The following is a 22392-nucleotide window of genomic DNA, read 5'->3' as shown; positions in this document are numbered from 1 at the left end:
TTTTACCCTAATAACAATCAAAAACCAAAATTCATAGATTTGAAAATAAAAATAACTCATTGCCTAAAACGTGTTTAGAACGATTTTTGATAACTAAAACCAGGGTGGGTGTACGGCTGTCAACTACAAACAAAGCTCGCCTAACAATCATCTCTCGGGCGGGCCGTCCCAAACAGCATCATCTCTCACACGGGGCGACCCAAACAGCACAGGTCGTACGCGGGCCATGCCAGACAGCAAATGCTGATGCATTTCAACACTCAAACAGCGGGATGCCTAGCAGCGTTGTGAGCCAAACGAATACACCCACAAAACATGTACGGTAGGCGAACCTCGTTGCGTATACCCCCCCTGACTAAAACTGATATTTAGATCGAAAATAAAAAATTGGGTATTAGAGGGTTAAGAGCGGAAGATAGAAAAGCAAGTGAAAGGTACAACTACAAAGGAAAGCAAAGCGATAGTCATTAGGCCACCAACCCCGTCTCCAAGTCTGAAAGAAGTCCTGTAAGAGCTGATAATCTTCAAGGCAGCATTAAGGGATAATATTTGGGCTCACTATATTTTCACATCTGACTTACTTGACTAAGTTGAGTCAAAAATCTCTGTTTGCGGATGACACAGCGCTCTCCGACAAAGGACGAAGCCTTTGTGTCATTTTTAGTAGATTGCAAAAAAGTGTTTTCTTCATACATACAAAAATGGAAGTTTTCTTCTAATGCTTCCGAAACTCAACTTACAATATTCCTACATAAATCAAAAGCTCTTTATTTGAATCCTTCAAGTAGACATGTTGTCAAGATGAGAAGAGTTTGAATAAATTGAGAGTCGCCGAACCATTATAATAAGTTGAAACTTACCACATGAGCAAAGCTGTTGCATTTTGTGACCATGGTCCACCACAAAGCCATAAGGGGACCAGCCCAAGTGATTCCGCGTAAGGCCATCATGTAGATTTGTTGTTTTCCACTGACTAGCCATGTTGCCGATACGCTGAAGTATAGATGACAAATCGTACTGAAAAACATCTCAAACATTGTAATCAGCATAAACATGCCAAAGCACTGGTTAACTAATACGACACACTTTAGAATGCCGTTGTGCTGTTGTAACACTTTTAAGAGTATCGACGGATCACCCACTTTGACAGCAATACGAAGCCTCAAGTTTGTCTTAATCATCATATTCTCCAACATCCATATCAGCATCAGTACATAGATTTGGTAGATCACAAATCCCATTCCATCAGTAACGTAGAGCACAATAAAAACCACGGTTACAATGTTCACTGTACTGCAAGAATATATGACAACAGGTATATGCATTCCGTAGTAAACTATGCTCACAATCAGAACAATTTTCACTGAAGCTCTACAAAAAGGGTAACAATCCACATATTCTTGATTTTGAAGAGTTTCTAGTAACATCCAAACCTTTCGGAAAGCACGTTTCTTGAAAATGTTATTCACTAGCAATATTATCATGCAAACTTGGTGGTACAAACTTTCAGCGATGCGAACATAGAATGTAATAGCCCCATGCTGACCATAAGGAATTAACACTGGATCCCTAAAAAAGAGCACTGCGCTGAAAGCTATGGCCTTTAGTAAAATTGCGTATAAAGTATAGCCTGCATTTCTCGCTGAAGATTTCCAACAACTTGACGTTTTGGGATTTTCTAATTTTAAGTATCCCATCACCGTAAGAATGTTTGCAAGTAGTTTCTGGGATTGGAAGAAATCCATGACGTCTAACGTGATACTGGTCTGCTGTATGTACTTATTTCTGCAAGGTCTAAATGATAACATATTTGCACAGAAAACATATCACTCTTTTAAATATTGAATAGCTTATGACACCATACTAATGAATTGCTTTTTTCTTCTTTTGCAGACTAGTGAGCTAGATTTCTTAGAATGGTCACCCCATGGCAGTGAACCACTGTTTATGATTTCTGATAGTATGCCGACTGATACTCTTTTTTCCACTTTGTCACAATATCCATTTCCAGATTCAAGAGAAATAGGTAACCTTATTACTTCTCCATTCTTCATTGTTCACGATAAAAGATTTTATTCGTAGCACGAGGCGCTGGTCGAGCGGATTTCATTCAACCTAGTCTGGGACCACTTCAACCAAATTTCGACGATTTGATGGACCTTGACTTAGACTTTCTCAATTTTTCGCGGTTGGCGCCAGTACCTGAGGAAGGCTCCGAGGATATACTCAAAGCTATTGAGTATAATTACCCAGGAAGTATGCAGAGCTTACTGTCATGATGTACATATTTCACTAAACTCCATATTATATTTAGGCTCGAATCAAATTAACAGTGGCAGCAACATACAAGAGATAACAGACTCCCCCGGAAACACAAATCAACAAGCTTCTTCACAGTTGATACCCCCGAGAACGGCTGGTAGTGGCAATTCTGTGATCACCGGTCCCGGGACCTCCGTCAGCATCAATCAACAACAGCAGTCATCCGTGCCATCGATTATAGTGCCAAGCACAATACAATACTCCGCGAAGGTTTTCGCTCAAGGCGTTTCCGACACCACTGCTGCGGTATCTTCAGTGATAGCCGCACAGCAGCAACAGCAACTGAGCAACGCAATAGGAAATTATCTAAGTGCCCAGCTGGGCCAGCAAACGGCTATAATAACAGCGAACGTCCCTTTGGTGGTTTCTAGTGGTGACAACGTGCGATCTGTTGCTGCTGCTACCGACGACGTCAGCAAAGACACCAAACCGAGGTTTTCTCGGTCTTTTCCTAGGCATTTGGGGTAAGTATAATTCATTTTGTTTGTTCGTTTTTTCGAGCCTTTTCAATTTTTTTTTTAATTTTGAACACAGTACAGTCTTTTTAAACAAAAACATATTACGTTCAAAACAGAATTCTCAAGAATATAGAGAATAGAACTTTGCCTTGTAACATTTTTACAAAATACCTGGACGACACAAAATATTATTGTTTTACCTTTTAATTTCAAAATAGCTTAAACATTGAAATTGAAAGTGTTCCCTTTTGCCTCTCACGGCAGTGTTTGGATTTTGATTCGAATAAGCCAATCGAATCATATTCAGAGAGTGTAACAGTTCGTGAACCATAACAATTCGTGGCACTTCGCAATCGAAAAGCCCTATGAATGTAAACATTCACTTTCTCGTTTGGTACGTGCCGCGAGAGCGGCAACTCTCACATACTAGAACAGTGTCGAGCCATTCGGGTGATTTATGTTTTGCATAAAATTGGTAAAAACTTTCATATTTTCTGGTAATGCACCCTTTAACAACCTAAAGAGCGAACACGAAATTATTGCGACACCGAAAATGTCATGCCAATTTTCTTATAATGTTTAGAATCAAACCAAAATTTTAGGGTAGTTTTATACATACATATATTTACTTAAAAAATCAAAAGAAAAGTTAATCGATGGAGCCTTGAGTGTCAAATTGAACGCATTTTCGCTAGATGCCCTCCATCAAAGTCTTTACAGTGTCATCCGGTACCAGTTTCTCAGTTTTTTTTTCCATTTCATTAACATGTCCTTCTCGTCTTTGACTGTCGTCTTGTTCTTCCGAAGTTCACGCTTCATTATTGCCCAGTACTGCTCCATCGGGCGCAGCTCCGGACAGTTTGGCGGATTCATGTCCTTTGGAACAAAATTGACAGAATTGGCCTCATACCACTCCAGGGCACTTTCAGAATAGTGGCATGATACCAAATCTAATCAAAATAAGCTTCGTCGTGCTGCTGTAAGAACGGCAAAAAGCGCTTCTCGAGGCACTCAGATTTGTAGATCTCGCCATTTACTGTGCCCTTTGTCACGAAAGGCTCACTACTCAGTCCGCAAGAGCAGATGGCTTGCCAAATGAAATATTTGGAGGCCAACTTCGACATTTTCTTCTTCTTAAATTTATCGTGCACATCGAACTTGCTTTTGCCGGTGAAAAACTCCAACCCCGGAATTTGCTCGAAACCGGCTTTTATGTACGTTTCGTCGTCCATCACACAGCTGCCATATTTTGTCAGCATCTTCTCGTAGAGCTTCCGTGTCCGAGTTTTAGCCGTCAATTACCGCTCATCGCGGTTTGGGAAGTTCTGTACCTTGTATGTATGTAGACCAGCTCTCTTCTTTGCATTCTGGACGTAGCTCTGCGACATGCCGATCTTTTTAGCCAAATCACGGCTTGAGACGTTGGGATTTGCTTTAATCATCCGCTACACCTTTCCTCCGTCTTTTTGTTCTCCGGTCCCGGTTTTCTTCCAGCTCCTTTGCCGTGGTCCAACGTCAACCGCTCCTGGGACCGCTTCAACACTCTGGAGACGGTTGAATGGTGAATATTCAACATTTTTTCCAACTGCCGGTGCGACAGGTCAGGAAATTCCAGGTGTTTGGAAAGAATTTGTTCTCTCGACTCGCGTTGGTTCACCTCGATTTTCGTTGAATCGGAAAACACGACTTCGAGTTTGACAGCATGTCAACAATACACATCAATGAGAAAGTGTGCAAAATTTGGTTGATTTTTACCCAATGGTAGAAAAGTTATGCCCTGTTGAATGTGTCGCAATAATTTTGTGTTCGCTCTTTAATTATAATCTATTGGATCATCAAACACCCCTTTGGTTGTAAACAAAGCACATAAAATGGAAAATATTCGCCCCTGTTTCTTGATCAGAATGAAAGTGTATCAGCGTGACACACAGTAATCGGCAGCAAACCCAGCAAACAGTTAGGTGGTGTATGTCTGGCTTGTTTTCGTTCATGGCTCGTTATCATCCACGAACGATAAACTCATGCGTGTTGTTTGAATGCAGGCAGATAAATGGGATGAAATTATGGCTCGTGTGTTAACGATCGTTAAAATTTCCAAAGCCTGCCTCACGGACTCGTCTTCCAGGTATTTCTTAACAGACGCCTAAAACAATTTCTCCAGAAAAGCATGCAGCAGTCCAACACTAATACATTCGATAATTTCTAACTGGTGTTGCTCCACCGCAAACGTTCATTCCCAGATGTTTAGAAGCAATTCGTTTGGGCCTTTTCCAGGAAATCCTACTAGACTTGTTTCTGGAATTCTAGGTTTTTTTAATACTCGTCTACGGATTATGATAGGAGGGATAATTCCGGAACATCCAGTAAAGCTTTGGTGGATTTTTACTGCTGAATGCTTTAGGTGAAATATCTCGGAATCCAAAGATGTCCGGCACAATAGCCGACTTGTGCCCCTACTCACGTTTTCAAAGGCACTAAACTGGAGAAATAATTGGAAAACGTTTCTGATCTGCTTATTTTAAGCTTTCTGCTAATGCACAAAGCCAAAATAAAAAGTGCACGGTTGTTGGATGCTATTTTTGCTAGATTTGTGCCTTTGAATTTTTAGTGCAATCTTAGAAGTTGATTCCAAACTGTTTCACCTTAAGCAATTGCACTAGAAATTAGATCGATTTTTCATCCCGCACTCCTAAATAAATTCGTCCAGACATCCCTTATGAAGTTCCTCCAGGAATTTTCTTCAGAGATTCTCTTAGCAACTAATCCACGAATTGATCTAGCCAGTGTTGGTAGACTCATGCTCAAACCTCAGTCGAGCGGTAAACTCATTTGGAAATTTAAGAACACTAGCTCCAGCAGACTCGTCCATAGATTTCACGAGCATTTTTTCAAGTAAATTGTCCATGTTTTTCAAAAAGCTCAATTAGGAAATGCTTCGGGAATCATTTCAATATTTCATTCGATCTCTGTACAAAGTTGCCAGAGATTCAGCTCAAGATTTTTTTTTTCAGATAATCATGCAGAATGCTAGCAACTGTTCCGTTTGGTAATTGTTCCAGCAATGTATCAAGAGAATCCTCCCAAAACATCTTCAAGGATTCAGAAATTACTTCAGTGATCCTTGCTGGATTTCATCAGGTACTCCTGAAGCATTTCGTCATGGATATTTTGAGGATATAGATATTCCGAAATTAAAATGAATTATCGGTTAAAGCTTGAAGATGTTCCAATCAAAAATGTTGGAAGAGCTTATTCTTCTTCTTTTTCATATTCGACAGAGCCTGCAGCTCAGCTCTGTGTACTAAGATACTCTTTGCCCTGGGAATTCGATAAATTTCTATCCCGGAAAGATCCATGACCGGTGAGATTCGAACCCACTTGGAAAATCCATGAAATTATAATCTATTGAAGAACTGAGGAATTCTTCGACAAAATTCTGGAAGAATCTTCCGAAAAACTCCGGGTGTAATTTCCTGAGGTTTCTCTGCAAAAAATCCTGGTTAAATTCTTAAAGATACTTTGATTGGACATCTTGGAGAAATTCTTAGAGTAATCCGTGAAACAATCACTGAATAAATTCCTCGAATAATGTTTGGTGTAATACCTGTAGTAAACTTTCCAAGTAACACGTATGAACCGATGCACGAGTTCACTAATTTGACGTTTGAGCGGTGCCGAATTCACTCGTTGCCATAGTCACGTAAATAACACGGCACCGCTAAAACGTCAACGAGTGAACCCGTGCATTGGTCCATAGCTGAATAACAGTTTCTTAAACTAAAACTTGTTTTGACATGATTTTTTCAACTCTTATTCAAAATGCATAAATTAATTTATGATGAAATTCCTCGAGACCAATGCTGGTAAATGTCAAAATTTTGGAAAAATTAGAATGCTCATAGCACCCTTCGATGCGAAATATCACATCAGCATATAATGCGTGCCGATAGTTGTTTGGAAAAGGTCACCGGAAAATTCCTTTTCCGATTACTTTTTCCACGGGGATCGATGATATTTGCAATATTCAATTGTCAAAGTCACGTGAAATTCATGACATATAACAGCTCTGCTCGAGACAATTATGAAAATATTTAATGCTTGGCATAATTCTTATAAATCTTCTCAGAAGAATGATCTGCCTCTGACGAATTCTTTTATAAAAAAAAAGCTATTGGAGAATTTCCTGGTTCTTTCTTGGTCTTTTTTTTTTATTCCGGTTCAATCTCTTTTTTTCAGTAGTGTGATCTCTAAAGTTATTTCTAGAAACTTTATTGTTACCAGTCCTGAAAAACCAATCGAAACTCTTAAAAAGAAATGGTTTATAATGTCGTGTCCCTGAATATTAAAAGAAGAATGTAAGAAAAATATACTTAAATACTGTGGTGTAAGTTATTTTGTACACCTTAACATGATTTACCAATTTACATATCTTTACCTATTTGTCGCCAAAATTATACCAAATTTAATTTAGGCTATCTAACTACCACCAAGATCACCGCATAGGTAACAGGGATCAAGTAAACATTTGGAAATAGTCAACGGATTTATTACCTTAATGTACATCAAGTGTACCGTTTTGTCTCAAATTCCGAACAGACTCATATTCCGAACACTCAGTTTTTGTATGGCGATTTGGTTGAAATGTTTCGCTGAAATATGTCACCAAATAACAAGGAAATGGTAGTCAATTGCAATTCAATTTCAACGTCACCAATATAATTTTATCTACGGGAGTAGTGATGATTCTGTAGTTTGAGAGCAGTAGAACAAGCTCAGATTAATTTATTTGCGAAATTATTCATTTGCATAGGATTTATTCGTGCTGTTCGGAATTTGAATCAAGGTGTTCGGAATATGAGACAGAATGAACACAGTGTTCGGCATTTGAAGCAAAATGTTGTTCCATACTTTTATGTAAAAACAATACTAAAACTAACTAAATCAACATTATTATCGGTGCACCCAACAGCTAACAGTTAGCCTTTGCGAAGAAATTAAAATTTACACAAATATCAGCAAATTTATGCCAATCAGATGCATTTGAAGACGCTGTTGGCCTTAAGTGTTCGGAATATGAGTCAAAACGGTACATCTTAAGTCTTGCTACACAAAAAGTATTTTTTTCTTCGAAAGGCAATTTACACCGCCTTCAGCCAAAGTCTGCATAGACTGGAGCGATCACTAACATTTGGCAACGGACAACTCGAAACACGCAGTAATGAACTTTTCGTATGATGAAAAATTTCCACCGACTGGGGCGGGAATTAAACCCACACTTCGTGGCTTTCACAATACGCCTAAATGACTGACACCACTAAACGCACGGCCACGAAGCCAAAAAAATTGCCGGGATCCAATGGCTTAAAATTTAGGCTACCAAAATTATCATAATTTTATATACTACTATGATTTCTATCCGTTATTTGTACTTACGAACTGTTCAGCTGTTGAGATTTCTTTGATATACACCGCAACTCGTGAATTGAGCTAATTGTGTTGTACACTCTAACATATTCACGAACATACTTTATGTCTAAGAGAAGTAAAATTGATGCTTCTTCGAACATTCGATCCCTGATAAATCTCTGGTAAATTTGTTCCAGCCTCACATCTTCCAAAGTTGTTATAATATGGAGAACTGTGTTATTGAAAGTTTTGAGTTCTTATTCATGACATTTTGCAAAGCATTTTCCCCTCCCCTCGGATATGTTATCTTGCCGCGATGGGAGGGCTTAACCCATTAGCACCGGTATGGGGACCAAAGACATATCCAGACGTGATAATATCACATTTTGCTATACATATTCTAAAGCTCCGGTTATCCTCGACGTCCTACGCACGTCAAATCGTTGGGCCCAAGGTCTGCTCAACTAACGTTGTGCGCAACACGCCTCTTTGTTCTAACCGGATCTATGCCTAACGTTATCTTTGTAGGGCTATTGTCCGGCACTGTTGAAATAAGCCCTGTTTCTGTAGTCTACCAGCATTCGTCACCTTGTAAATATTGGTTCACCGTAGTCACCTTGTAAATATTGGTTCACCGTGTTCTTCCCGAGTACGTTTTGTTTTCATATCATAACGACACAACTGGTACGAAGCCTGCTTCTGAACTGAGTGTTCTATAAACTCTTCCACGTTTATTAATTGAAATCTTTCAACATATGATGTTAAGACGCGATTGCTTCTGAGCTCCTAAGTCCGTGTTTCAATTATAATTTTATATGACACGTATCATTTTTTTTTATCACAATTTTACACAATATTTCATAGTTATAAATGGTCAATCGTGAGCTGCCATAGAAAATGAATAAAAACGCACGGAAAAATATGTCGTTAAAAAAAACGCCATCCCGGAGTGTTCATTGAATCGCTTTTAAAATGATTAAGAAACATTGTCATCAAAAATGATTGGGAAAATAATAGGAAAAAATCGATTTTTCTAAAATTTTTGCTCCTTTGCGCCTTATTTCGCCGTGGTGTTTCTGAATTTGCCACCCTCCATAAGAAATCAACGTCAGAGGCGAAATCAGGAACCGAAATTTAAAAGAAAATGCGATAACTGGTGCAGGTGATCCAATATTCACCACCTAACCAGTTTTTATATTTTTCCGGCTAAACATGGAATGATAGCTTTCTCTTAACGTATTGACAGGATTCAAGTCTTTTGATTGATTTATAAAAAAATATTTTTCCTCAGAGTGACGAATACTGGCACACCTACCCTATATGGTCGGCGAATGCAATACCCTCCTCGACAAATGCCTTTTTGACTTGAGTTTTTGAATGGCACTTCCAACTTTCCTCAGCAAGGTATAGGGTGTCCCAGAAAGTATGGGCACGACTTCACCATACTGCCATTTCAAGACTAGTGAAGATAAAAACCTGATTTTTACAAATTTAATTACTACAACCAACAAGAGTAGATTGCGATTTTTTAATGAATAATTTGATTATTAATATGCAGATTACGTAACATTTCTTTGAAGCATCTCTTATCAGACTTGCACAAATCACGTTATTTTTAAGCGATTTTGTTTTACAAAATTTGTTCTGTGTTAGGAAGTGTGTACAAAAAAAATCTAAAAAAATATATTTATCAGCGACGATATGATAATTGATCAGACTGTCACTAATTCAAATTGAAATTTTAAACTTAAACATGTAAAATTTGTATAAATTCGATTCCAACCATGGTCGATTTGAAAATGGTCAAAAAACAAATCCTTATATTTACGTAAAACATGAATAAATTAAAAATTAAAGTTGCCTATCCAACAGAATAGAGATTAATCTTTCGTAAATAATACTATAAAAAATAATACTTTTTAAAATACCTGAAGAGTTATAACTTCGTGATTTTGTCATATGTGGAGAGAAAAAAACGGAATTTTTCAAATTTTACCATTTTTTCAAGTGTTCAAACAAAGCCAAATAACATTTCAAACAAAATTTTCTGTAAAATATCGTTGATACATTGTACTTGATTTTTTCACCGCGAAATATTGTGATAGAAACATATTTTATTTGTTATTTTTCCACAAAAACAAAATGTAGGGTCTGTGCTGACCAGATAAGAATGGATTTTCTAAAACCAAAATTTTTAATGTAAACGATTATTAAATCAAACAATTTTATCACAGATGCTAGTTGAAATATCCTATAGAAAAATACAAATTTATAAAAAAATATTTGGTTGTTTAGAAAAGTACTAAAAAGTCGTACCCATATTATCTGGGACACCCTATAGTAGACTATATTTCATGATCTGCTCTACTGACGTAATGACTACTCTATGTGTCCAACAACTTCATGTTTGTGTCATTCACCGTTTAGGCGTTCATCTTATTACCACTTTCACTTTTCAATCAATGCTCTATTTTCATCTCTATACTCGCGGAACTAGGCCATTTATCCCACGTTGTGCTTCTGGTATTTTTGCGTTGCTCGAGAACGGAAAACCAGTTCCAGCGGTTGGTAAAATTTTTTATTGTGATTTTGATTACTTTAGCTTATTTCTAACAACTTTGGTTCAAGAATTATTTTTAGAAACGCCATTTTGCCACTTAAATTGTCGAACAAAGCTGTGGGAAATAAAGGGTTAACTATAGCGCTCATTCAGGTGGTAATGTCCATTTGCAACAAAAATAATTATTCAAAAATAGTGCTATTTCTCTAAAGAAATATTCCAGAAAGTGTTAAACAGTTTTCGTGATTTCCTTCAGATTCCTTAATTAACACATAATTTCTTCAATGTTTCTAATTTGACGCTGTGTCCCTTATTTGACGCAACGAAAAATAATTGCCAATCTTTAGCTTGAACTTGATTAGCCGCCCGTGGTTGCTACTCCAATATCGCCAGATCAGCTCCACTTAGTGTATAAGTGCTGGTGATCTTCTATTTTTAGGCAACAATGCACATTGGTCCACGGAACGAAATTAAGTGGAATAAATTGGTAACTCCAAAAATATAAGAGATAGGGTTTTGGTGTCTTCTGAACATTTGATTGTCTGGTCAAGTAGTTTTTACAACCACTTTTCCAAGCATAATAATTCAAAATGGCGCAAGTGAAATCATAAACATTTCCCGCTACTTGAATAAGCATGTTTCTAAGTGTATTTTAAGAAACTTTGGTGAAAGTATTTTTTGATTTTCTCTAATAAATGCATTTTGAATTATTCCTTAATTTTTCTTAGAAAACAGATTTTTTCAACTTCTTGAGCTTATAATTCAATTACAGCTGAATATTTTATAATACATTCATAAATAATGAATCATTCTTAGCACGAACAAGAAGATTGTAGATGTTTATAATGCCATTTTTTTAATATCGGTAATTATTTAACTTTACAGCGAAATTCGGCCCTTTAATTACCTTGACTTTTCATTATAGAATTGAGTTAACGTTATAAAATAAAGTTTGATGATAAAGCTGCAAATGCGGCCCAAATGATGCATATTGCTGTTTACTTTCCTAGTTGGAACGTCCCAAAAATATACACGCTCCTTCAAAGTGTGATAGCATACCGTTTGTTTCATTTAATCCTGACGGTGTATTCGGTGTATTTATTCCTTTGTGATTCAAGGTATAAGTGCAGCGAATGAATCGGAATGATCTGATGCGAACATGCAATTTTATCACACTTTTCTGCACCCCACTTAATTGGCTGAAGCTAATATTGCGAATTTAGGAAGCTAAAACTTAAATTCACAAGATTGTAATTTAAAATACATCAAAACCCAAAACGTAATGAGATCGGCTTAAGATAACAAAAAAAGTTCTAAAACGAAGATACTAGCATTCCGAGTATTGTTCACGATCTTCGTTACATTTTATTCACTAAGTTTTCACCTGAAGTCGGATCCCGAAACTCTGATAAATGTGTTTTAGGTGAAAGTTTAGTTAATAAGAAAAAGCCACAATGAAAAAACTAAAATTTTGAAAACCTGTTTTATATTTTCAGACGAGAGCCACACAACTACGACAAATGTCCACCAACTTCACATCAGACTATGGCATATAACCTTGTGTCTCAACCACAAATGGAACCAAATATGCTAAACAATCCCTACCCCCCGGGTTCCTATCAAATGCAGCCAGGTGGCATTATTCAAATGTCCGGAACCCCTGACAATCAAAATTTATTGACTTACAATATACAGCAGCCGCAGCCTATCAGTTCGGCTGCAAATGCTATGAATCTTTCCAGCAGTACCGTCGCGGGTACCAGCAACCCAAATTTGATGATGCAGAACATAAATTCTAAGCTCCTGACGCATAGTCAGTCACTTCCGGTACAAAATCAACCAAACAACCAGAAACCCCAACCACGTTCAATATCGATGCCAACGGCACCGAATTATCCCCCAATGTTGGCACCACAACAATCGCCTCCCGGAAGTATTTTGCAGCAGCACCAACAGGATGCCTTCAAAGGTTCACTTCATCCCCAGACTTCCAGCTATAAATCCTATCACAGTCACCAACCCCAACCGTATAAAATTCCCTCACAAAATACATTATCATACGGTAGCTCTGGCCGCAGCATGCGTCATTCATCGCCACCTCATGGACACCAACAGCAAGGTGTGAACCTAAACCAGCAGCCAACCATAGAGCAATCCCAACAACAGCTACAAGATCTCCAGCTGCAGCAGCAACAGCAATCTTCATCTCAGTCGCAGCAAAAGCGCTTACCACCGCATCCAACCAAAGAAATGTTTCGCTCGAACAGTCTGCCCATCAATGCAACATTTCCGTTGCCACCGAAGGAAGAAAACTTTGCTGTACCTCGCTATCAGGCTAAGCCAAGTCCCAAACTAAGAATGCGTAGCAACTCAATGATTATAAAACAGCCTGGAGGCAGCTCAATGGCACCCATCAGTGGCGCAAATTTGCTTCCCAGCCTTCATGCGACTTCCAGCGAACCTGTTTTAAACATGGGTAACAGCGCACTTTTGGCGCAATTGTTAACAACTAACAGTAAGTACCTATGGACCGATGCACGAGTTCACTAATTTGACGTTTGAGCGGTGCCGAATTCACTGGTTTCCATGGTCACATAAATAAAACGGCACCGATAAAACGTCAAATAGTGAACCCGTACATAGGTCCATTGCGGAAAAGCTCTTTTGCGCATGTCATTTTTTGGTTCTATCATTTCTAAATTAAGTATCTCATTGTGCGTGGTAAAGATGGATGAGTGTTTTGAGTGAGATTATGGCAATAAATGCTAGTGCTCGGGTGGGATTTGAACCACTTGATGACCCAATACCTAAAAAGGTTTCTCTTCTTCTTCTTGGCATTAACGTCCCCACTGGGACAGAGCCTGCTTCTCAGCTTAGTGTTCTTATGAGCACTTCCACACTGCCCATAACTGCATATTTGTAACATTCGACAAAAGTAGGCATTGAGTAAATAGGGTACCAAGTTTGCATTTTATTGCAGTATGGGAGGGAACTGATATTTCAAAAAATCACTAAGAATTCAAAAGTGCTTATTTGAGGCTGAAATTTTGTACAACTCATATCGCTTATTGGGTGAATAGTCAGAAAAAAAAATCTGATAGAAATTTCGTTGCCACTGCATTGTGAGGCTCATGTATAATCTCAATGTGACTGTTATGCGGTTGCAATTGCCAATGTGACAAAACAACTTGGTATTTTTTTCGAATTTTCTAGAACAATCTCACAGATTTTAGTAAGTGGATCGAAAGTATTTGTCATTTGATAACTCTCCCCGGTATTAACTCGAAATTGTCAAAAATGTCGAATGTGACTGTTATGCAGTTATGGGCAGCACAGTTGTTAACTGAGAGCTTTCTTTGCCAAAGTTGCCATTTTAGCATTCGTATATCGTGTGGCAGGTACGATGATACTTTATGCCCAGGGAAGTCAAGGAAATTTCCATTACGAAAAGATCCTGGACTGACCGGGATTCGAACCCAGACACCTTCAGCATGGCTTTATTTTGTAGCCGCGGACTCTTACCACTCGGCTAAGGAAGGCCCTAAAAAGGTTATAAATTTCGAATTGAAATCCCAACAACTCACACAGATCTTCTTCATAAACATTAAATGCATATCCATTTTATGTAGAAATTTGAGTGGTTTTCCTGAAAAATCGCTACCGTGAGGGCCCCTAACTCTGCGCAGCTCCTAACTCTCGCACTTTTACCAAAATCCACCAAAATCTGGTAAAATACTTAATTTTTTGTTTAAATTTGTTTGTTCATATATTGCTACAATAGTAATAAAAAAGTACGCAAAGAATTTTCTTGACAAATTTTCGTTTATTACTTCAATAAAAATATTTTATTAAAAATATTTAAAAACGTCCTAATTGACTGCACGTTAGCAAAAATGCTAAGAAAGTACATCACTTGAGTCATTTGAAGCAAATTAAAAAGAACATATTTCAGATTTTTAGTACGTAGGCACTAGTTTATTTATCGAGCAATCATCAATGGTGAAGTGCAACTTATTTTCTCTTCATTTTCGTATTATTCTTAAGTGCGCATAGTAAGGAACCATTTTTCAACTATGTTCCTTACTATGCGCAGCGGTTATAAAACGTTATTTTCAACATACAATCAACCCTCCAGAGGTCGATATTGAAAGGAACCATCGACTTGTCGACACCATCGAGATATGGAATAGAAATACTTTGGAAAATTGTTTGAGGGGATTATCATAGTAAGGGAAGATTAAAAAATGACGTCCATCATATTTTAAGGATTTCTACACTCCGTCTCCTTAATCTTCTGTCGCGATTTTTACAGTACCTATTGCATGCATCGTCACACTTTTGTAGACTCCTCCTCCCCTGAACGATGGACGTAATTTTTGAATACACCCTAACCATGCAATAAAACTAATTTTGATTTTTTGTATAGTTTCATGAGTCAATATCGAGTAATGGAACATCGAGGTTTAATCGTATTTGCTATATAGAAACGCCAATAGAGTACTGTTATTGATCTGTAATGAGAATCGTTCATCAATTACGTCACGCTTATACAGAGCGGCGATACTTCTCGATTGCGTGAAGAACAATACATTAAGAATTGATATACCCTTTCGCTTAAACTATTTAGTATAAATGTTAGGGTTTCACATATAACAAACCAGAACCAGGTTCTTATTTATTTTCTTCAAACCCGAATCCGACCCGAATCCGAGGCAATTATTTAATACCAAACCCGGACTCGAACCGAACCAAAGAAAATTTTGGTTTTTATATTTTCTAGTGAAAATACATAAACAGTCAAAGCTAATTTTCCTCTACACGCCAAGGGTGAACGCAAAAAAGACGTAGTTTGTACCCTTTTTGTATATTGGTTTAGATTTTAGAAAACTAAGTTAATTACATGTTTTGGAAATCATATGATGATTTCGATTATTTTGAGAGTTGCATTTAGTGGCATTCAGTAACAGTAATTATCATGGATTGAATTATAGATAAAATTTACTTCACTTAGTAAACTTCTATTTTGAAGACATTCTACGCTCCACTGGGGACGTAAAGCCGTATAAAGCAAGAAAATGAAGATTAATTCAGAGTTTAAATGCTAGTAATGCTTTTAGTAAAATAGTTCAACTGTTATAAAGATTTTATCGAGTGCGCAGAGTTAGGAACCTAAATGCGCAGAATAAGGAGCATTGCAAAAATGAGTGCGCAGAGTTAGGAACACGAATACCTTTGAGAAAAATTAAAAATTTGCAATAAAAATCATTACTTAGTAAAGCTTTTATATTATTTCCTTATACATAAGATCAATAAGTATTTGCTCCCAAAATTTCAGAGTATTGTGTTTTGTTTCCAATTAATCAGAGTTGTTTGAAATACGAAAAGCCTTAAGTGCGCAGAGTATGGGGCCTTCACGGTACAAAAAGTCGAGTGTCCGGATTATGAGTCATGTCCGCAATTTGAGACAAAACTGTACATCACATTAGTGCATTTTTATTGTCAAAATTCAACATGTAACTTTCGAATTAATAGTTTTCTTACAATTCTTTTAATAGTACTCAAAAATTGAGGTAATTTGTTGTTCATTACTTGACCATTTTGTGTAAGAGAACGACTTTGATGCATTTAATACATAGGTAGAAAAACAGTTTCAACACGAATTAAATCGCCCTAGCTCTGCGCACGTGGTTATAGATGAAGTGGATACGGATTTATAGGCTAGAAAATCTGTTTGCGATGTTGAGATTTGAATTCGAAACTTTAAACCTTCTGAAGTATTGGGTCATCAAGTGATAATTGATGGTTGGTAAAAGTACTCGTCTAGCAATCAAGAGTCGAGGGTTAAAAATCCCACCTGAGCACGTGGATTTTTGTTTTCATAATTTCATAAATTATTTGTCCATCTTTACTTCGCCCAATTGGTTAATGAGTTTCATCATCATGCGAATTGGTTTATTGAACAATATGTCAATATATCTCATTTGTTCCATTGCAGATACGAGTACCTTATTTAATATTAAGCAACAACCCACAACTTCGAGTGCCATAAGTAACTTACAAACGTCGCAGCAACAATCTCATCAAGCAATTGCTCAACAACATCATCATAATCAACAACAACAACAACATCAACATCAACAACAACAGCAGCAGCAACAACAATCTACCTATCAACAACCTCCACTGGGCAGCCCAATATCACCTAATTCTTCACAGCTGCATCTGAATCAACCACAACTTAGCCCTCAACAGCAGCCGCATACTAGTGCCCAGGCACAAAATTCTGTATTGTCTTTTGCCTCAACTTCATCCTACAGTGGTATTTCCATTCCAAATCAATGCTTATCGCCCGAGCTGATGCTCGACAGTGACACCCCGATGTCACCAGTCGGTATGGCTTCCGGATTGCGCGAATCCAGTATCGCTAGCCCATCCACTGGAAGCGGCGTTGGCAACAAATTCCATCAACAGCAACAACACCGTTCCGAACATCAGCGCAGAACGGGACACATCCATGCCGAACAGAAGAGACGCTACAATATCAAGAACGGATTCGACATGCTGCATTCGCTCATACCTCAGCTGCAACAGAATCCTAACGCCAAGGTGGGAACTGCTACTCAAACCTACACCAGCATACCCTGGCTAAGGGTCAAACTGGTTCCAACCGAAATCTTTTGCTTTTGTTATTTTTGTTACAGCTGAGCAAGGCCGCAATGCTGCAAAAGGGAGCCGAGTACATCAAACAGCTGCGCTCTGAGCGCTCTACCATCAATGAGAAGATGGAAGAACTGCGCCGTGAGATTGAAACGCTGAACAACTCTTTGAGGTATGTGTTTACATTCGGCGCTAGGGCTCATCGGTACTGAAAACCCATGTTGCCAACAGCTTTTTACTTGGGAGTCAATTTAACTCTTCAATTGTCACGTGGTTTTTTATTTCATACAACTATCTTCGTGGATCCCTACAAGACTCTCGAGGAATGTGATTTTTCACTACACATTGATAATTTAAGTTTAATTTGATATCATATTCCATACTTGATTTTTGACAGACAATTATAAATTGGGAAGAGTATGCCAATGTTTCAGCGAAATCTTCATACAGAACACGAGTATTGATGAATCTGATCGAAATTTGAGACAAAACGTACCATATATAGATTCAAATACTTTTCAAGAAGTTCTTGAATGGCTCAGAACATCTTTAAACATTCAAAACCAAATATTACACTCAAGCAACTTATTGTCCTGACCTTCTTCGGATATGCAAAGATTTTCAAAGGTTCACTGAAAATGCTTCTACATCTGGAGACAATATTCCTGGGTTTTTTAGAATTCATAGTTGGTATGACTAATTTTATAGGTTAAACATGTTATACCAATGACCAATTTTATAGGTTAAATATGTCTGTATTATGGGGCCCAGATAGCCGTAGCGGTAAACGCGCAGCTTTTCAGCAAGACTAAGCTGAGGGTCGTGGGTTCGAATCCTACCGGTCGAGTATCTTTTCGGGTTGGAAATTTTCTCGACTTCCCAGGGCATAGAGTATCTTCGGACCTGCCACACGATATACGCATGCAAAAATGGTCATTGGCACAGTAAGCTCTCAGTTAATAACTGTGGAAGTGCTCATAAGATCACTAAGCTGAGAAGCAGGCTCTGTCTCAGTGGGGACGTAATGCCAGAAAGAAGAAGAAGAAGAATGTCTGTATCGAGGTAGAAGTAAATTTGAATTTTCTTGCTTTTCTATTTTTAAGTAGTAAAGGAAACATTAGTGTTAGTGGTTGCAAATTGGGTTGTTTAGAAATGAAAAATTTACAGTTTTTTGTAGCTTAATCGAAAGAGCACATTTTCCCAAGTATAACACGATTTTATTGCACTTCAATACCTTGATGTTGATATTTTAAAGTAAATGAAGTAAATTTTGCCGAGGGGTGATTCAAAAGTGATTTCCATACTAATTTCAAACGTGTTTTAAAAATAGTTCCAGGTCACGAAAAATTGTGAAACTTTGGATTCTAGTTCAATTTTTAATAAGAATAAGGTACCGTGGGGCAAGTTGGTAATGAATTTCGCATAGTTGGGATTCTTCAAATCCTAGAGACTTTAAATTAAAACAAATGAGGTCGTGTATATTTTTTAGATTGACTCCCACCAAATATAAGCAGTATGCTGAAATTTATTTTTATGTTAAATTAAAGAAAAAAGTACAGAAAAAGTTTTTGAAAAACGTCTCTTTAGTTTTCACTTGCCCCAACGTTTTGAACAATAAATTCAAAAATTAACAGTTATATTTACGATTTTTATTACCTTTAACATTTGTTAAGGCGTCCCAATGAACAATAAGATAAGTAACATGTAAACAAAATTTTATTCTTGTTACTTGAATTTTCTTCTGTTCAGTTATTTATTTATTTATTTATTTGATTACTTCCATCGGACATCAGCGGTTCCAGTCCCAGCAATCTGCAACGATGGTCGTAAGGAGGCAAGTTCAACGGATCACGCCACGGTAGATCCCTCAAAGCATGTCTCACAAACTTACGCTGAACTGCTTCTATTCTGGTTATCCACACTGCCTCATAAGGTGACCATACTATAGAAGCAAATTCTAAAATGGATCTAACCAGAGAACAGTACAAGGAACGCAGACACATCGGGTCGTTGAATTCTTTTGTAATTTTCAAGATGAAGCCCAGTTGACGGTTCGCCTTGTCAATGATAGTGGCATAATGCAGTTTAAATGTCAATCTGTAATCCAACAAAACGCCCAGATCTTTGACCTTGTCCACACGTTCGAATTCCTGACCATTTATATTGTAATCGTACAAAATTGGTGATTTACAGCGACGGTATGAAATCACACAGCATTTGGAAACGCTAACAGCCAGGAAATTCATGGTACACCAGCGTGCGAACTGGTTCAATAGCTCCTGGAGGTCTCTGCAGTCCGCTTCAGTTCTCACGACGAGGAAAATTTTTAGATCGTCTGCGTAGATTAACAAACCGCCATTTGCAAGAACGATAGTCACATCATTGAAGAACAGCGAAAACAGTAAGGGTCCCAGGTTGCTGCCCTGCGGTACCCCAGATGCAGGGTGAAAAGGATGCGATACAGTAGATCCAACCTTCACACAGAGACTCCTGTTTCTAAGGTACGATTGCAGCCAATTACACATTCGTGTTGAAACACCGAGTCGGAGTAATTTCGCCAACAGAATCTCGTGGTTCACAGTGTCAAAGGCAGCCTTGATATCCGTGTAAACAGCGTCTATTTGCGCTCCATTATCCATGGACCTAATGCAGGTCGAAGTAAAATCAACCAAGTTACTTTCTACCGACCGCCTAGGGAAGAAGCCGTGTTGAGCCTCACTAATATAGCAACAGAACGAGCTGAACATTACTTTATTAACAATGGTTTCCAAGCATTTCGCACCTGCTGAAAGGGATGTTATTCCACGGTAGTTGGCAAAATCGGTCTTATCGCCCTTCTTGAATACCGGCCGCATGTAGGATGTTTTCCAAGCAGTTGGAAACAGTTGCGATTGCAGCGATTTGTTAAAAATGCTTACCAGTGGAGCCACCAAACAAGCACCGCATTTTCTAAAGATGCAGGACGGAATACCATCAGGTCCAGGGCAATTCGATAATTTAAGCTTCTGTAATGCAGCATAAACCATTGATTCATTGACATGAAAGATATCAAGGTCAACAACGTCACGTGGCACTATACAAGTGGCAGCTTCAGTATCCTGAACAGTAGGAATGCGGCCAACGAAAACGCTTGAAAACTGCTGTGCAAAAAGCGCACACTTTTCATCTTGACTGCTTGTGAAAACATCTCCTCGGTGCATTGTTGTTGGAAGGCCGTGCTCTTTCCGTTTTGAGTTGACAAAGTTCCAAAAACTCTTCGGATTCCGACGAAGATCATTCTGCTTCCTGGAGACATAATTTTTGTACAGAAAGCGATTGTATCCACGGTATATACGACTAGCCTCGTCCAACTGTCGTTTGAAATGTGCACATTTTTGACGATTGTATTGTTGAAGCAATTTATCACGTCGACGTCGGAGGACAACAAGATGTCGGTTAGACCAAGTCGGTTTTCTTGGCGGTCTGTTCAGCGGAACTGTTTCAGCAATGTAATTATGAATAATGGCATTAAATCATGTTACTGCACTGTCTACATCAGAGCACTGGTGCACTTCGGACCAATCAACTTGGGAAAGAAGACTGTTTAGTCCATCAAAATTACAACGACGGAAGTCTCGTTCCGAAAGGTCGATGTCCTCGTAGAACGTCATTTATGATGGTATTTGCACGGAGAAATCAAGAGCAGGATGATATCGATCAAGTGGGACAACATGTTCTGTCGCTGGAGTTGCAAGTACACTTTTTTTACTGGAGTCATCGCTAAACACAAGGTCCAACACGCGGCCACTGGAATTACGGATCGAATTACGTTGTCGCAAGCCTTGGAATGCCATGTTGTCGAGAAGAATTTGACTTGCCGATGAAATGTGGGAGTTTAGTGCATCAACGATAGCGTAACCGTTGCTCAATAGCCATGCCAAACGGGGTTGGTTGAAATCACCAAAAACTACAAGCGGACTTGCATCGCTGCGTGAACTGCAGACCTCGGAAATAACATCGAGATGAAGTTGCAAAAAAGTTCCGTCTTGACTTTTGTCAGGAGGAATGTACAAAGCACCAATAAAAATATCAGTCACTTGAGTCGACATTTTAACCCACAGTTGTTCAATATTAGCTCGAGTAGAAACAACTGTCGTTCCAAACTTTTCTTTAACGGCGATAAGAACGTCACCACCACGACGGCGAGAACTGTTGGTAGCGCAACGATCAACCCGAAATACAGAATAATCCGGAGAAAACAGCTGACGAGATTCAATGCACTCATCAAGCCACGTCTCAGTGAAAACGTAGACATCGTAGTCTAATTCCGCCGTAGACAGGAACACATCATCAATTTTCGTTCGTAAGCCACGCACGTTCTGATAGTAAATTCGCAGATCGAATGGCATATCACTTGGGTTTTCAGGGCATCGTTCCGGACGTTTATGCTGTGTAGATCCTCCAGAAACATTGAATGGGATCGACGGCTTCGCAGTTAATTGAAGTTTTGGAATCGCAGAAAAACAAGCAGAATTCCGTGAGGGGCCCGCTATCGCCAATTGGGGATCGCCCAATGCAGTCGTCCATAGGTCATACAATCGTGAGTCGGTGAGTGCATCCTTCGGAACGAGGTTTCTGGAATCGACGAACGATACAGCGGACGAAATGCTCGGAAGATCAGTGTACTTGCCTTTCATAGGAGCTCGGAAGACCCCATCTTCCAAATCACACGCAGGACCGGGACGGCTGCTGGTCGCTGGCTGGAAGGGCTCGACTGCGGTGAAAGGAATAGGGGCTTCCTTAAGACTAGCGGAAAATGTGCGCCCCGGTGTCGATTTCAGAGATGTTGAACGTGAATGGATTGATGACGTTATGGTGGAAACAACAAACGATACAGCGGACGAAATGCTCGAAAGGTCAGCGTACTTGCCTGTTGTAGGAGTTCGGAAGACCCCATCCTCATGCTCACACGCAGGACCGGGACGTTGTTGACATGATTCGACAACATTA

The 22392-nt window shown here is 38.7% G+C and overlaps 1 protein-coding gene across 8 annotated transcripts in view; it reads left to right on the top strand.

Moving 5' to 3' along the window:
• LOC5568981 (carbohydrate-responsive element-binding protein) overlaps nt 1–22392 on the top strand; it is a 184121-nt gene that overhangs the window by 149699 nt on the left and 12030 nt on the right. For 7 of the 8 annotated variants that reach the window (XM_021845703.1, XM_021845701.1, XM_021845702.1 and 4 more), the window contains 6 exons: nt 1894–2026; nt 2083–2256; nt 2315–2786; nt 12243–13261; nt 16742–17352; nt 17448–17575. In XM_021845703.1, coding sequence (XP_021701395.1) covers nt 1894–2026; nt 2083–2256; nt 2315–2786; nt 12243–13261; nt 16742–17352; nt 17448–17575 — 2537 coding nt within the window. The remainder of the gene's footprint in view (nt 1–1893; nt 2027–2082; nt 2257–2314; nt 2787–12242; nt 13262–16741; nt 17353–17447; nt 17576–22392) is intronic. The other variant, XM_021845704.1, reaches the window with a different exon arrangement.

This window comes from Aedes aegypti, chromosome 2 (assembly GCF_002204515.2).
Source record: "Aedes aegypti strain LVP_AGWG chromosome 2, AaegL5.0 Primary Assembly, whole genome shotgun sequence".
Classification (NCBI taxonomy): domain Eukaryota; kingdom Metazoa; phylum Arthropoda; class Insecta; order Diptera; family Culicidae; genus Aedes; species Aedes aegypti.
This window is presented reverse-complemented; position numbering and strand designations above follow the sequence as displayed.